At 39.4% G+C, this 16,962-nt stretch overlaps 2 protein-coding genes across 6 annotated transcripts in view; one reads left to right on the forward strand and one right to left on the reverse strand.

Moving 5' to 3' along the window:
* Positions 1-16,962, reverse strand: part of bard1 (BRCA1 associated RING domain 1) — a 35,289-nt gene that overhangs the window by 1,815 nt on the left and 16,512 nt on the right. For 2 of the 5 annotated variants that reach the window (XM_077617584.1, XM_077617583.1), the window contains one exon: positions 16,610-16,741. Coding sequence is in view for 2 of the 5 variants with exons in the window: in XM_077617581.1 (XP_077473707.1) it covers positions 16,400-16,506; positions 16,652-16,741 (197 nt within the window). In the remaining 3 variants the exon portion in view is untranslated. Of the gene's footprint in view, positions 1-16,111; positions 16,507-16,609; positions 16,742-16,962 lie in introns of those variants that run through there. The other 3 variants (XM_077617582.1, XM_077617581.1, XR_013304660.1) reach the window with 3 other exon arrangements.
* On the forward strand, positions 839-16,957 carry vwc2l (von Willebrand factor C domain containing 2 like). The gene is made up of 4 exons (XM_077617585.1): positions 839-1,193; positions 1,711-2,233; positions 11,139-11,268; positions 15,435-16,957. Exons 2-4 carry the CDS (start codon positions 1,850-1,852, stop codon positions 15,581-15,583), a joined length of 663 nt encoding a protein of 220 aa, XP_077473711.1. The 5' UTR covers positions 839-1,193; positions 1,711-1,849; the 3' UTR covers positions 15,584-16,957.

A 16,962-nucleotide genomic window follows, 5' to 3' on the forward strand; every position in this document is an offset into this window, starting at 1 on the left:
TACGACAGAAAAGCAGCAAAAACACAAAACGAGCAAGAGTGGACGGAGCTACCGCCGCCGGCTGCCACTTGAACGGCGCCATCTTGGTTGCGGTAGCAAAAACGGATACGGGTTGTGGAATGAAACCGGAGTACCCGGAGAAAACCCACGCAAGATCAGGGAGTACATGCAAACTCCACACAGCCTCGACCCCAGAACTGTGAGGCTGACAGGCTAACCATTCATTCATATTCCAAACCTCGCAAGGGATGCGGGAGTTGCTGGAGCTAAATTAAACATCGGGCGAAAGGCATACTACACCCTGTATGTGTATCAGATTATTTCATGCAATTTGAATAGTTGCTTGTAATCAGGTTTTTTTGTTTGCTTTTGTTTTCTATCCCTTTCCCTTAACTAATCCAATCGCATGTGGATATAAATGGGATTTGTATCTGACAAAAATATGAGTCTTGGATGCATTTTTATGCATTAAAACGAGTAAGCCAAATCTTTTCTGAGCCTGAAATGATGCATGTTTTAGGAAGACACTTTATAGTAGGTACATTTATGACTGGGAAAAATGTACAGGCGTTGGTTCATTCAAACATATTTTAAATGCTATTTCACTAAGTGTAGAAAAAATACAATGGGGACACATGCGCACACCTGGAAACAAAACAAGCGCAAAGATGCATGCGTTTAGAGGGGGGGCGCCTCATGCACGTTTGGCCAGATGGAGCTACAACCTTGTGAATTCACCAGCGGCTCCTGCAGGAATACGTTATCTGTGATTACTGCCCGTGTAGCACGCTTTCATTTTAACCCGTGCATGACCAGAATGAGTTCTCCTCGTGCGTCTGTGCATAGGATGTTGTCATGTGGGCATAAGAAGACGCAGGCGGGTGGGGGCGCTCTGCTCTCGTTATCCCTTCGAACCAGAACGCAGTACTATTTCAGTAGCTATCCAGGGTGCTGAAAGTCGGACCGTTCCTCCTCTGTCTCTACTCCAATCAAAGCCTAACCTTGAAATCCCCTCTTTTATTGTGTCCGTTCACGTCAATCCTCCGTGGGATTTTGTAGACCCTTCTAGTCGATGGACGTATCCACGCGTGTATGCGCAACAAGAGTGCGCTTTAATATTCATTTGCCTCACTGGGAAATACTGAATTTTTGAAACTCGCTGACCGTCTGGACGTGATATGAGCTGATTTAAGGTGAGTCGGCTCATGGTAAATTTGACGCAGAGCTACTTTAACGTGGACGTCATGTCAATACGGAATCACGCACAGCAAACGGGTTGTGTTTATGTGTTGTAACAAATAAAAAAGAAGAAATGTTAGCCTTCATAAAGGGGGTGGGTATAGGTTTTCGTGGAAGCTGGTGAAGTTTCCATACAGGCAAGTGTGAGGAAAGAAGCCAATTAAAGAAACGGTGAGTTCTAATACCAATACAATTACATATAAAAAGTCACAGGGCTCCCAAAAACATTTAAAAAATGATCTTTCGAATCACTCGAAGCTAACAGGAACATTTTCAAATATATGCAGTACATTGGCAAATGTCATTAAAAAACTATCGGTCTAATTAGGCATGCATAAATGATGTTATGTGCCTGTTGAGCAAACAGGCAGATGCAATCGACATATGATAAATAACCTTCAGAATCAAATGCATGGGACTGGGGTTGGCGCATTCAGATAGAAAATCATGAATGTCCTTCTTTCTCCACAGCATGTAGCTTTACTTGCTGTGACAAGGATGGTCGTAATTCTACAGCGTCGCGAGGATACTGACTGGACACCAGAGGCTTAGGGATGTCATCCCCTTGAACCCTGGTAAATGTGGATTTTTACCCCGCGGTGAAGGAAGGATGGCTTCCATCCTCTCAGCCGTCTTCGTTCTCTTGTTGGCCCTGATCGGCCCCGCCGCCACGGTCATCAACCCCGAGGATTACGCCGGAGACGAAGCGGAGCGGACAGCCGCTGAAAACCTCGTGTTCGATGACTATCGGGGGAAAGGGTGCGTGGACGACAGCGGATTTGTCTATAAGCTCGCAGAGCGCTTCTACCCAGGCCATTCCAATTGCCCGTGCGTGTGCACAGAGGATGGGCCGGTATGTGACCAGCCCGAGTGTCCAAAACTTCACCCCAAGTGCACTAAAGTAGAGCACAATGGCTGCTGCCCCGAGTGCAAGGAAGTTAAAAACTTTTGCGAGTATCGTGGGAAAACGTACAAAATTCTGGAAGAATTTAAGGTAAGCACTGTTTTTTTTTTCAATGTTTGAAATGTTTGTAAATATCAATTACATTGTGTCCAGTGCTAGACCTCAGCATAGGCGAGTTAGGCGGCAGCCTAGGGAGCCATCGGGTAGAGGGGGCGCCAAATTGTTTTGAAGAAGAAGAAAACTAATTTTACGCTTACCAAACGTTTTCTAAAATATTAAGTACATAAGAAAATGGTACATATGAAAAACATTCATTCATTTTCTAAACCGCTTATCCTCACAAGGGTCGCGGGGGGTGCTGGAGCCTGTCCCAACTGACTTCAGGCCAGAGGCAGGGGACAACCTGAACCGGTGGACAGCCAATCACAGGGCACGAGGAGACGGACAACAATTCACACACACACTCATTCCTAGGGGCAATTTAGAGTGTCCAAACAGCCTACCATGCATGATTTTTGAATGTGGGAGGAAACCGGAGTACCCGGAGAAAACCCACACAGGTAGGGCAAGAACATGCAAATTCCACACAGGACCGACTAGCATTCAAACCCAGGACCCCACTACTGTGAGCCCAATGCGCTAACCACTCACAACCCGAGCCGCTTAATTAAAAACTTACTTGTTTCATTTCTCTTGCAGTCTTTTTGACAGTGAAAAGTGTCTCACTATGTTAGCGGCAAGCATTATTGATAAATGAATACCTCACTTATTTTGCTGTTAATACGTCATTTCAGACTTTTAATATGAAAACACCTAATATATATTCCCTTCACCTCTATCGACAGCACTTGTGTGAGTGTGGGTTTTCCAACACAAAAAAAAATATGGGGCAACATCAGGTAAAAGGAAACTCACTTTAATGCATAGGGCACCTTTCACATGAACCATAAACAGTGACGGAAGTGAATCAATTAACCTGCAAAAATATGTTTTTTTACAAAATATACAATATTAAACAATATCAAAAAATCCACAGTTAATAAGTGTCATCAAACGACCTATAATGTCAAGATTGCCTACATTTCATTCATCAGTGCTCTTTGTGTATTCCTTTGTGCTTAGCAGTCATTTCCAATAATGTCAATCGCTAAAATCGATACGCTTCCACACGTGTCAAAGTGGCGGCCCGGGGGCCAAATCTGCCCCGCCGCATCATTTTGTGTGGCCCGGGAAAGTAAATCATGAGTGCCGACTTTCTGTTTTAGGATCAAATTAAAATGAAGAGTATAGATGTATATTAAATTTCCTGATTTCCCCCCTTTTAAATCAATAATTGTAATTTTTTAATCGTTTTTTTTCTGTTTTTAGTTCAAAAATCTTGTAAAATCTAAAAATATATATAAAAAAGCTAAAATAAACAATGTTTTAGATCTATAAAAAACTGAATATTCAGGGCTTTTAATCCAGTTCTTTTAATCCAATTATTAAAAAAATCTAAATATTATATCTAAAATGGTCCGGCCCACGTGAAATCAAGTTGACGTTAAAGCGGCCCACGAATCAACCCGAGTCTGACACCCCTGCGCTACCATGTCTTCATGTAATTTCAATGAGAGAACTGGAGATCAAAAGCTCTGCAATACTGTATATACATTTTGTAGACTGGGAGGGAAACTGGGGTTCTGGGAAGAATTTTATCTTAGCCTAGACAAGAGGGTTATGGATATAGATGACTGATGTAGTTATGTCATTGTCCCTGCAGAATCACCAATGCACTAAAGCAATATAAAACAGATGACTGTAATATATCAAAATTTATGGACAGTGATACATAGGCAAAATATGCCTAAATTTTCCAGTTTGCTGTTAAAGTTAATGACATCACTGTCTGGATCTAAATACTACCTGTGATAGTGCATAGTTTTGTTACTTAAAAAGTTAAGTGGTTCTTTACTGCAGGTGTCTAGAACATTGCAGGAATAGTGAAAAAGACCACCGATAGACATACACAAATGGATTGCTGTTATCCTGTTACTATAGAAAGAAGAAAGCAATAATGGTCGATATACAAACTTAATACTGATGGAAATCTGTCAAAACAGATTCTAAATGTGACGAAACTGGACCTTTGTATCAAGTTACATGAACTAACTGAAAAGAATGAAATAGACAAAAAAATCAGAAGACTTAAAGTAGTGAAACATTTAGTTACATTGTATCCAGTGCTGGCCCTCAGTATAAGTGAGGCAGGTGGTTGCCTAGTGAGCCAGCAAGTGGGGGGGGATGGGGTTCATTTAAGAAAAATATATATTTTTTTTTTTTCAAAAAGCATTGGACTACTCAGAATTGCCCTAATCAAAAACCAATTGCATACCAATGCAACTGAAAGATTGAGACAGTAAAAATCTGAGACAGTTGAAACAGTGTGATCAGTCATATGTAGGGATATTGTGATCACATATCCGTGTCCGAGTCCCATGCTTCTGTGGATGTGCCTAGACCAAATCCTGATTTGATAAATCAAAAACAACAACACATCCATACCTTTTCCCCCCAATTTGAACAAGGCTATCCCAACAAATATAGACCCGAAAAAAGGGTTAATAGTGCAGTGCTGGTTACAACAATGCCGGGGAGATGGAGTGGGGTTCCATTTATGGGAATGTTGGCATTGAGTGATCATGTTTTACTGACACTGACGGCAATATATGTCCAATCCAATTTGACTGAGGGGCTGGCAGCTACATAGTTTGTCTTATTTATCAATATTTATTTCAGTGACTATGTCTTTATTCTTACATTGTCACAGGATTTTATCCAAGCATGTATATCCACAATCTGTAAACCTATTTCCCTACTTGAAGAAAATAAATGGATTCTACGTCTAAAGCAATTCCATGCACAGTAGTTGGTAATTACTGATTTGTTTCAAGATGCTTTAATTACCAGCCGCTGCCAGCTTCCTCTATAATAATCCTTTCAAGTACAATGCTGTTGTTTCATAACACATCAAAAATCAAAAGGCCACTGTGAACAGAGGTTTTCCATCTTAATACTTGTATATATTTACGCACATTATGTTTCTTGAATCAAGGCTTTAAGGAAGGATAACATTTTCTAATTTTAATGCCACTCATCTTGTAGGGTTGTGGGGTGCTGGAGCTAACTTCGGGCAAAAGGCAGGCTACACCCTGAGGCTATATTGTATTTAATGTTATTCACAAGTTGACATTTAAGATTTGTTTTTGTGCATTTTACCCAACAATTCATATCTAACAAAGTATGCATAATCATATGGAACCACTGTTTTATTACCAGACATTTTTGATAAGGTCTTTTTGCATTTTTTCTTTAAAGGCGCACAGAAAATTGTTAGTTCTGAATACACACTTCTGAACTTTGTTAACTCTTTCAGTGTTATAGACGTGGTTAACATTACATTATTCTGTTGGCAATTTTAATGGATTTGTCACTATTAGAAGTCCATTCTACTTGAATTTACAGTGAATAAACACTTTTTCATTGGCTGCCAACCCTCCCAGTTCAAATGGATTCAATTTCTCACTTTCAAAGGCAGCCAATGAGTTAAAAAAAGTTTTTCCATCTTTCATACACTGGAACATAGTACTCTAGTTTCATCCAAATCACCTGTTTTGGACCCAAAAATTGACAAACTAAGCTATGGTGAATAAATATCTGCACAATTTACTTGGACACTAATATGGATTGCTTTCATTTCACTGCAAACATTTATACCTCTATAAAACAACAATAATGGTGGGAAAAGTGCTTTTGAATACAACATAACTGGTTATAGTCTATCATTTTTTTACATTTGAAAAACCAAACCATTAATTTTTAAACAGCAGGCAAATTCTGACTGACATTTCAATGCCATAGAAAGTTTACAGCTAATGATAAACAGTCAATTTATTTCCCCTTAAACCTAAATTAGATTTTATTTATCTAAATGGGTCCACATTATGATTCCTGAGATGTTTACTGGAGGGATGGGTCAAAATGGCTAACCTTGTCATAAAGCATTATGTGTATTAAGGCATAATGCAAGTACTTTCTAAAAGGGGGACTAGATTATGGAATGTTACTCAAGTAAAATAAAAGCCTCGCATGTAAGAGAACTCTAGCTCAAGGACAAATATCAGTCTTATATCTCCTGTGAATTGAGTTATGAACACTGAATCTTGTCACAGGAATCCTTGCGGGTAAAGTGCAGTAAGAAGTAGGAGTACAATGAGTATGTGTGTGTAACAACGGTATGTTTCTGTCCAATTATAAGTGGTTGCTACATTGTGATACTTGACCCATGAAGAAGCTTGAAGAGATTGTCCTTGTACAACATGGTATGTGGGCAGGGGGAATTAAATTACAATGCTGGTGAAAGGGGAAAAAACATATTGTTTTAGACAGGCAAAGGCTATATTTATTAATCTTTGCTTTTGCTGGAGGTGATACTGCTGCCAGTGTTTTATTAGTGTAGGCACTTCAGAAGAATTCATTGATCAGAAAAGTGTGATGCCAGGTTGCCAGTGACAAGGCAGATCTGATCTATTTGTTTAATTTGCAATTGCATTGGCTGACATTTTAATATAATGTGGAAGTCCAGTACCTTTAAATGAAGATAGAAAAGGAAAAACAAAAAGTGACTAATGCTCCACACCATAGAAAGAAGAGTGAGGCATCAAGAGTTCATGTTTCAAAATGGCTTCTTAAAACACTGGTAAAACAAAGCAGGGATAGGATTAGGCTAACGTCTAAATAGCTGATAGAACCAATGCTGCATTATATCTGTCACAATATGCGCAAGGATAGGATAATTCAGAAACTTTAAGTCACAATTGACCAAAATGCAAATGAAGAATAATGTAAATCAGACCGGCCCCACAGGGGGGGAAAGCAACCTTAAAAAGAACAACAACAAATTACAATAACAAGGACTTGACAAGAATGGAACAAAAACAGTTATGCACAAGGGAGGAACCGAGCTGAATATAGGAGACGAAGGGGGAATAAAAAGAAAGATGGCTGCACCAACAGGTATGAGTTCTGATGAAACAGCAAACAGAAACACAAGGCTAGACGGCAAGTAGACCGCCATTAAGAAATAAAAATTAACCCAACTCAAAAAGTGAAATCAAGAGTACAATCTAACAATAAACACAAAATCCGAAATCAGTACTTTAGTTTCGAGGAATTGAAAAAAACAAGGTCATTCATCTTGTGAAAGTGTTCAAAATGATTACTTCAATTGATTTTATCTATTTACTGGTGTTGACGTTGCGAGTCTATGAAGTGCAAGCAATTAGTCTCTCAATTAATTTTATGCATGCTTAATTGTCATTGACAAGGATAGACGTCCAATTATGTGGCTCTTACCATCATTTTGTAGTGAATTTGAATGAGTTTCTTAGTAGTAGACATCCAATCCTTCCGAACTTAGAATGAACAAAGTTCATTTTTTGCCAGCCCTCTCAGTTCAAATGGATTAGATGTATATCGCCTACACAGAAGTAGCCAAGAGTTAAAATCACATGTAAGTAATATTGAGTGGTCCACAAAATGTTTTTGATCATGGCTTCTTCCTTGAGGTCTAACCCCTCCCTGTTTTCACCTATATATCACTTTTTAAAAAATGTACTTGTACCAACATGTTGAACGCAATCAACAGGTAAAGTTGCTTAATGAGTAATTTCATTCCCCAGTGCTTGAATGGTTTTGGAGTCTGAATGAAATGTATGGAAGTGATGAGCATAGACACTTTAGTCCAGCTAAAAAAAATTAACATTCACAGTGCCACCAAAGAAAATGCTACTTGAACTGTTTTTGTTTTTTATTTTTTTAAATTGTGGGAAATGTGATATGGTAGCTTTGCCAAATATAGATGCAATGGTAAGTGTATATTGTTGCAGCTCCTATTGTTATTCATAGCATAATGTCTGGGTACAGTTTGGCAGCCGATGAAATAGAATCCAAATTGGTGTAAGATGGATCCTTAGGCCTTATTTAAATAATTGTCCTGCTCCAGCAATGCATTTTTGTTTGTGCTGCACTTTCTTCCCTATTTAGCAACTTCAATCTGACACATAATTGATAATCTGCTGCTGAGTTAGGGATCTGTAAAGGAGGAGGATGCAGTAATATTATTAAATCCACAATACTGCTATTATCTGGTTTTAGATCTGTTGATAAAGTTGTGGAAAATTACTATTCCAAAGGCAGTCTTTGACTTCACGTTTTTTTCAATAACTACAAAAATAACTATGCATGTGACTGTGCTAGGAAGGAAGCAACAGTACTCAGTGAAGACAATTTGGAAGGAAATTCACACTTGAATGAAACAGAAAGGAAAAATTAGTTATTCTCTACCCCTCACAATAGAGTATTGTTACCCAGTTTAAACAAAACCTTTAACAAAACACCCTGAGGCTGATCATTATCCCCTGGCATAGACAAGAATCTTTCTGAAGCAAAGGGTATAACTTCATTTCATGCTGCCTTCTTAACAGGTGTGAGAGAATAAACGTTTACTGATAAGCAAATATGGGCCAAAAGCATTTAGAAACCCAAGAGGGACAACTCATCGAACTCTAAGGGTAGCTGTATTGTTCGGCGGGTGGTGATTTTCTAAATATACGAATTCCTTGACAAGTAGTGCACATTTGGATGAATACTAAGTGTAGATGGGCCGTGGGTTCTCTGTAACGTCAGCTGCTGGGCTTCCATCATTAGTGAAAAATGACTCAAAATGTATAACAATGTTTCATTTTGAAGGGAAGCTAGTCTATTGTGTCTGTGACAGAAAAGGCGATTAAACCTTTGGCTCAATGGGTGTTTGGCCGAATTTCACAGATTGTGCCATCCACAGTGCATAACTACCCCAAGGGCGGGTCAGACTAAAGTCAATGATCTTTGCAGCAAGAAAAGTGTACGTTTTTTTCTGACCTTAGCGCACTGACACAATAGAATAGGCCCATAAGAGAGCAGCAGTACCTCAACAAAATTCTCAATTAAAAGAAAAGCAAAATTAAATGGCATCAATTAACCATAATATCTTCTCTATGTTGCTCTGATTGAGTTTCATTTTCCGAGAGCATCCGGAAAAAACTCATGCAAGACCGGGGAGAACATGCAAAATCCACACAGTGAGGACCTATCTGGAATTGAACCCTCGACCCTGCTGGAGCCTATCCCAGCCAACTACTGGTACCATGCAGGGGTCACACTGAATTGGTGGCTAGCCATATGTAAGGCTCAAGAAGGACAACCATTCACTCTCACATGCATAACTGGTATTCGGACGTTTGGTCGCCGGACGTTTGGTCGCCAGGAAGGTATTGATAATGACCATTTAAAATTGTTGCTCAAATTTCCTAAATACAAACTGCAAATTATTATTTAGTCATACTTAATCCCCTATTAATTATTAGGCTAAAGAAAAGCTCCAAATTTCCCGTACTTTTATTGTGTTGTTGGAGAACTTGTTAAGACCCTGACTGACGTCCCTTCCTAAGGGGACAACTCATGTACATACAAACTCTTATACACTGACACGTCCGCTCAGTGAAACTGCTCAGGGCCATTGTTGGCTTTTATTGATGCGTTGACCGTGTTGTTTTACCATGTTTTGTCGCCAGACTTTTGGTCGCCTGACTTTTGGTCGCCGGACTTTTGGTCGGCGGACGTTTGGTCGCCCGTTGTTTGGGTCCGGGCGACCAAACGTCCGGCGACCAAAAGTCCGGCGACCAAACGACTGGTCACGCGCATAACTAGGGGCCATTTAGAGGGTTCAGCCTTTCAAGCATGTTTTTGGAATGTGGAAGGAAACCAGAGAACCCAAAAAAATTCACGAATGCCCGGGGAGAACATGCAAACTCCAGAGGAAGAAACAAACCTGGGATTAAACCCTTAATCTCAGAACTGTGAGGCTGATGCGCTCACTACTCGGCCACCAGATATCCATATATAGACCGTGTTTGTGTCTGCAGTGGTTTACATGTTTCCACGGACACTGTTGAAATATGGTGAGAGGAATATCACAATTTGAGCGATTTTACCGAAAAGCAAGGCATTTTGTGCTCGTAAAGGGTCGCGTTAAAAATCTCGCAAGAGTGTCCTCATAATCTCGAAAGTGAATCTGCATTTCTTTGTGCATAAACAACTTTTTTCATATTTTATTGTAATGTAATTTCAATACTCTCCTCAAAATTCTAAAAGTGTATATTCAATTGTCTTGTTTTAATAAGTATTTTTTTTTTTCATTTGCTTTCAAATTCCTTTTTTATCACTTGATGGGGCAGCCAAACATGGGTTGTCTGTCCAGAGTGTAAAGCTAGGACTGTCTCTAAATACAGGACATAATGATTTAGTGTCTTGAACCCGTAAGGTTCTGGTCCAAAGTAGGAGAAAAAAATCCATCCCCGTTTTATGCTGTGCACTATTTAATGGTTTATACCAGCTGCTCCGAGCAGAGTTCGGCGCACATCTGGGCATAATGGTTCCCTTTTTCGCATGATTAAATTTTTAACTAGCATTTGAAGAATTAACTGAGCATCATGGTAGTTGAAAAAAGTAGTCTTTAAGCCAGGTTTCTTTTTATAAATATTTCTCAATGACTTGCCGTTTTAATGATAATGGATGATGATTTTTTTTCATTTTATACTAAGAAAAATGTCCTTTCTCTGTCCGGGGGAGGAGATCTTTACTTAGACATATTTCTGCGGATATAATTCAAAGTCATCCCTTCGTTGAATGTCCATTGACGTGTGAGATTAAATAATCAATTCCGCCCATTAGTTACTAACATTATCGGTTTTAATCAGTTCAAGCATTTTGACAATAAGCTTTCGGGCCTGAGCAAAGTAATTTTCAAACAGCAGTTTTTAAAAATTTAGAAATAAAGCACATATAAGCACTCATATTTACCAGCTCAGTGATTCATTTAACCCACATTTTGTTTCTTTATCCCCTTTGCCCACAGCCGTCTCCATGTGAATGGTGTCGCTGCGAGCCAAATAATGAGGTCCACTGTGTGGTGTCCGACTGCGCTGTACCAGAGTGCGTCAACCCCGTCTATGAGCCGGAGCAATGCTGCCCTATCTGTAAAAACGGTAAACACTAAACCTATCCACAAAACTACACACTTAAACACACAATCCCTCTCTTCAAAGGTCATTAAAAATTGATTAAATGACGGCAAGTTTATCTGTACTGTCTGCAACATTGGAAACAATTAAGAAGTTCTATTATGAATTTGAATTATTACCACAGACCCACTAGACACTAACGAGCGGTAGTTAGTTTTAATTCTAAACGACACACTAAGCGAAGATTACATTATATCATTGATTAAGGACATGGTTGGAAGCAGAAATAGATCTTTGGAGAGCATTTTATCTCCAAGTGGAACAGTGTACACAGACAGTTGCCAAAATGGCCTCAAAGGAATGCTATTGTTTCAGTGGTTATTATCAAAGGGGGAATGCAAATTTCTTAAGATAACAACCACTAGTCTACACAGTCAGAGTAAATAAACTCGCTAGTATTGTTCAAAGGGAGGTTAAACCCTCAATGAGGTGTACATAATCAGATGAGATTTAGTGAGTTATATTTACCTAATTAACATTTTGGATAATTTGTACATGTCATAGCAGTTGAAATGCATACTTTTGACCTCTATCTGAGTATTTTTGATAAACACTACCTTTAATCTGTTACATTAAGCAACATTCCACTGATTTCTTTTACTCCACAGAGCAGATTGTAATTTGACAATTCGCTAGTAATGTGTGACTTGTTTTCATCCATCAAACAAGAAGAGGATCCCATTGTAAAGTAGCTGGGTTTCAACCTAAGTAGCATTCAGACATTTGTGACCATTTGTCCTTTTGAGAGTTAGGGTTATTTCCTGTTTTATGGCCACCTCCACTGATGTCATAGCGGCTTGAAAATCTAAAAATGACCAACCGTATTTTCCAAACTTTAATTCACACTTTTTTTTCATAGTTTTGCTGGGCCTGCGAGTAATACTCAACTGTGACTTATATATGTATTATTTTTCTCTCGGACCACCGACAACCTTTTTTTTAGACTATAGTTATCCGAAAACGTATGTTAACAGATGCCTATTTAACCTGTTGTTGTCCGTTTTACTATTATTACTTTAATGCATGCATGTTCTTTGTTTTTGATAAAACAAAAAAATGACTTATTGTGTATTCTTTGCCTGGTGCGACTTATAGTCCGAAAAATACGGTAATTGATAATCGGGCTAAAGATTTGTATGAATCGAGGAAATTTAGTCACATACTCCTATGTACAGTTTTTATCATGCCTTTAAGTTGAAAAAAGGCTTTAGTTTGCAGTATATGGTTGAAGAGCTTTTCATTACAATGAAAAAGAGAATTGACCTTTATCCTTAAACAGTCCTGCCTGGCTGCTTATGTTTGACCTGTATCAAGGATAATCACTCCCGTGCACTATCAAAGTATTTGGTGCTCACCATTGCATTGCTGAAACGTCTTTTAAAACTTCTAGCTAGATTACTTTCATTGTCGAGGGGAAAATGCCCTCAAGGCCCAAGCAATGTCGCTCATTAAAATTCATACTGACGTTTGTAACTTTTCTCTCCCCATTTGCCCCTTTATTGCTTTGTAGTTCTATAGCACTCATCTGCATTTGTGTGGCATAATGCCTCAAATCCCTTCAGGGTTCATAGAAATGAGCTTAATAGCTAATGATTGATTACTATATGACCTTGGTCTTTTTGACGCCAACTCATTCAGTCATTGATTTAGAATTATTTGGAAAGTTAGGGTTTGTTTTCAAATCGGTCCATAATGGGCAGCGTTGAGTGCACCCGGTTTAACATGTTTCCAAAGTAAACGGAATTTTACCTTTAGACTTTTAACTCAATTTCCAATGGCTGACTACTTCCTTGTGAATGTCAAGCGCTACTTGCAATATTAATACCACAAGATTGTGGCTGGAAGGCATTTCGTTGTATTTGTACAATCACAATAAAGCTATCCATATCCATATTGTTATAAAGAGGTTTAACTGGTAAATGGCATTTTCTTTTTCCATTTTTTTTTTCAGTTGGATGGTAAAATCTTTTGTTCAATGTCTGGATGCAGCTCAACATTGCATAGCTGATCATGTTTTTAATCAACCCCACATTAAGAATGAATGACGTTAATGTTTTTACTCTGCATGTACAGTGCACTCACGTATGGATCAACTGCCTGAATATTCTTCAGAATCATTAACATGACTATTGTCAAAACCATCTATGGTTGTAGAACTTCCCTTTGCCTTGGTTCCAATATGGTTTGACAACAGCACACATTCAAAGTAATTAAATGCAAGGCCCATGATAAATGACCATCACAACACCTTCTCACATTTTCATTCAGACATTTTCTAGCTTCCACCTTTTTGTCCCAAAATTGACTATATACTGTGACTTAATAATAAACACATAGCAGGCCTACAGATGCTTCTTGGTGAGATATATTCCATCCCGAAAGGACACAGTGACAACCTTTGGGGTGTCCCCAGCCTTTGGCCCGGAGACAGGTGGGATTATACCCTGTGGCAAGGGTAGGCTTGTCTTGTCTATGTTCCCTTGAGAGCTTCAGGTCGAGCTCAAGTAACAAAATAAATCTCAATGAGACTGGCTGACTGGTGTGAGTGTGGACCGGGGACTAAGATAAGTTTTCTTCCACAAACATTTGGGGCATATAGCAAGAGACTGGACAAAAGATGACTTTGGGCATGACATCCTGAAATGGTGACCAGCAAAAAAACATCCATGCTTACACACACTCATACCTTTTAGAGAGTTCAACCAGCCTACCATGCATGTTTTTGGAAATGTGGGAAGAAACCAGGGTACCTGGAGAAAACCCACACAAGTCTAAGGGTGCTGGAGCCTATCCCAGCCAATTATGGGCACCAGGCAAGGGACACCCTGAGTGCCAAGCCTATCACAGGGCACAAAGAGATGAACAACTTTTCACACTCTCACCTAAAATTGAATTGAATAAAAACAGAAATTCACTCTAAATTTGATATTTTTTTCATAATCATGGTCAACATGGTATTTAGGTCATTCCTAGGCATTTACAACAGTAGATATCAAATTCATTTAAACTAGGGGGACAGACTGTGAATTCTCAACTTTCAGTTGCAGCCTCCCCAGTCAAAGTGGATTTGATGTCTACGGGAAGGGACCCAGAAATACCCCAACATGTGCAAAAACTGACCCAAGACTAACAGGAAATAAGCCAAAAGTATTCTAAAATTAACAAAGAAGTGACCAAAAATGAATAAATTGCCCACCGATGACAACAGGAGACATCCAGACTGGCTGTGATTGCTCATCTTTCAGTGCCTTTGACAGCACTAAAAGTCCAACGTTCATTCACCCCTCCCAGGTAAAATGGATTGGACGTCTACCGTCATCAGCAGCACCCATCTCATCTCATTATTTGAACCGCTAAATCTTCATTAGGTTTGCCGGGGGTGCTGGTCCCAATCCCAGCTGTCTCCGGGCCAGAGGCTGGGGACACCCTGAAACGGTGGCCAGCCGATCGCAGGGCACAAGGATACGGACAACCATGCACACTCACACCCGCCCAACGAGTGTAATAAGAAACATTCCTAAATGCTTTGAATGCAAGCTGCTGTATGAAGGAATAATGAGACAACACCTCTCTGTGGCCACTCAGGGGAAGCCTAAGGTGGACCATTTTATGGACTAATTTATAGACTGATTTAAAGTCACCGTCATGCCTTTTTAACGGCCGAATGATTGACTGAAATAATTAAAACTCTGACTGATTCATGGTTCTACCTACGACCTCAGTATCCAGACATCACAAGGAAGGGACAACTGTTGTATACTATAAAAGTGATTATTGCCATTTCATTGTACTACATCTGAGGCAATGAACCTGACTGTAGTTTCCCCAAGACGATTTCTGCTTTCTTCCTTCTGTTTCTTCTGTACTTGAGCCACTGCAAACCGCAAAGCCAACGCCTGGCAGTCGACCATGCTTATGCCGCATTAGAATGCAAGCCCCTCTATGTCCAGAGAGAAGGGAGGACTAACAAAAGAGCTTAAGTGTTGCAAACACAAGCCGGTCTGTGCACGTCTATGAAAATAGTCTGCTTGGTCTGCAGCTTTACAGGAGAAGTTCTCAGGAGATCCACCTCTGCTCTTTGTCACTCTAATTCCCTCTTTCCTGTTTTCCTCTGCCTTCCCGTGTGGCAGGTCCAAATTGCTTTGCTGGCTCAACCATCATCCCAGCTGGAATTGAAGTAAAAGTGGACGAATGCACCATCTGCCGCTGCCACAACGGCGACTGGTGGAAACCGGCTCAATGTTTGCGGCGCGAGTGCCTCAACGGCCAGTCATCGTAGAAAGACGCCATTGGGGACTGGTACACCATTTTATAAGCTTGGGAAGGAGCACAATTCTGAAACAACCTGAAGACAGTGCAGATACTGTCACAAGCGTCATGTGATTCCAGAGTTGATCAAAGCTATGAAAATGGCAGTGTGACTAGTCTCTTGTCTTTTCCAGCAACTTTTAGCTCATATTTACAGGATGTGAATTGGCGCTGTCAATATTTAAAAACTGAACTTTCTTCACCATGGGCAATGTGAATTAATCATAGTGTTTGTTTTTGTTGTTCCTGACAGACACAACATAACAGCTGGAAAAGGGACTGAAAGCACACATCTGTGCTAGTTATCTTTGGACTCAGTTGGATTAAAACACATGAAAATACCCAATATTACAAATTCACTTAAAAAGCTTGTTTACAGTATGTACATCACATTGAAATGTGTATTTACAATTATGGTATGAATTCACCTACAACACTTAATGATGCTATTGTCCATTAAATACGTAGATTGTATTGATGGGTGCTGGGTTGCAACTTAAACTGTTAAATGTGCCATTTTAGAAAAATAAAAGGTACAAAATCATATACTGACAAACATGATAAGACATGTTAAAGGTGACACCTAATTTAAGTTTAATAAATAATGAAATTGTCTTAATTACACAATAAGATTGCAACTTTATCCCTCTTTGGTTTGAATTGTTTCACTCTCCAAAGAACATTACTCCTCTGCCATAATATTACATTCTCATACATATCTCTAACATTGATATAGTATATTGTACATGAAAAGCATAAAATTGGCAAAGAGATGGCCAATTGTCATTCATTCTGAACCACTTATCCTCACCTGGGTCATGGAGGTGGTGGGGCCTATCCAACTATAGGCAAGAGGCGGGGTACACCCTGAATTGGTTTCCAGCCAATCGCACTCTGAGACAAAAACAAACAAATAAATTTGACAGATTTTTTTTTTTTTAAATAAAAAACTTTCCTTTTGATTTTTTTCTTATCCTCCAAATATGACCAAAAAGCATTTGTTTTTTAATGTTGTTTTTATTGCAAACAAAGTAATTACCATGCCAAGAACACCCTTCTTCTATTCCCCATAATCGAGCGCTTTTCCGAGTTTTAAATTCTCCAGCTGGGTGCTTGGCAGTGTTGCAGCCTGCAAGCAGAGTAGCAGACAAAAGGGGAAATCTACAAATGCTTTTAAGCAGCATGACCATGCATATTGTCATCTTGAGTAATCACTGGAACTCAGTTCCTTCGTGTAGAGACGAGGGCAAAAATGTATGCGTGGACTTTCCAAATGTTAAATATTTTGTCCATAGCTGTTCTGGTCAAATAACTTCAAAATGGTGTGATAAAGATTGGAGTTATTTTTTT

This window comes from Stigmatopora argus, chromosome 13 (assembly GCF_051989625.1).
Source record: "Stigmatopora argus isolate UIUO_Sarg chromosome 13, RoL_Sarg_1.0, whole genome shotgun sequence".
NCBI classification, from domain to species: domain Eukaryota; kingdom Metazoa; phylum Chordata; class Actinopteri; order Syngnathiformes; family Syngnathidae; genus Stigmatopora; species Stigmatopora argus.

Coding starts and splice junctions, on each gene's coding strand:
- vwc2l (XM_077617585.1), top strand. CDS start 1,850: ATGGCTTCCATCCTCTCAGCCGTCTTCGTTCTCTTGTTGGCCCTGATC. Junction 2,234..11,138: donor AAATTCTGGAAGAATTTAAG/GTAAGCACTGTT, acceptor CTTTGCCCACAG/CCGTCTCCATGTGAATGGTG. Junction 11,269..15,434: donor CTGCCCTATCTGTAAAAACG/GTAAACACTAAA, acceptor CCCGTGTGGCAG/GTCCAAATTGCTTTGCTGGC.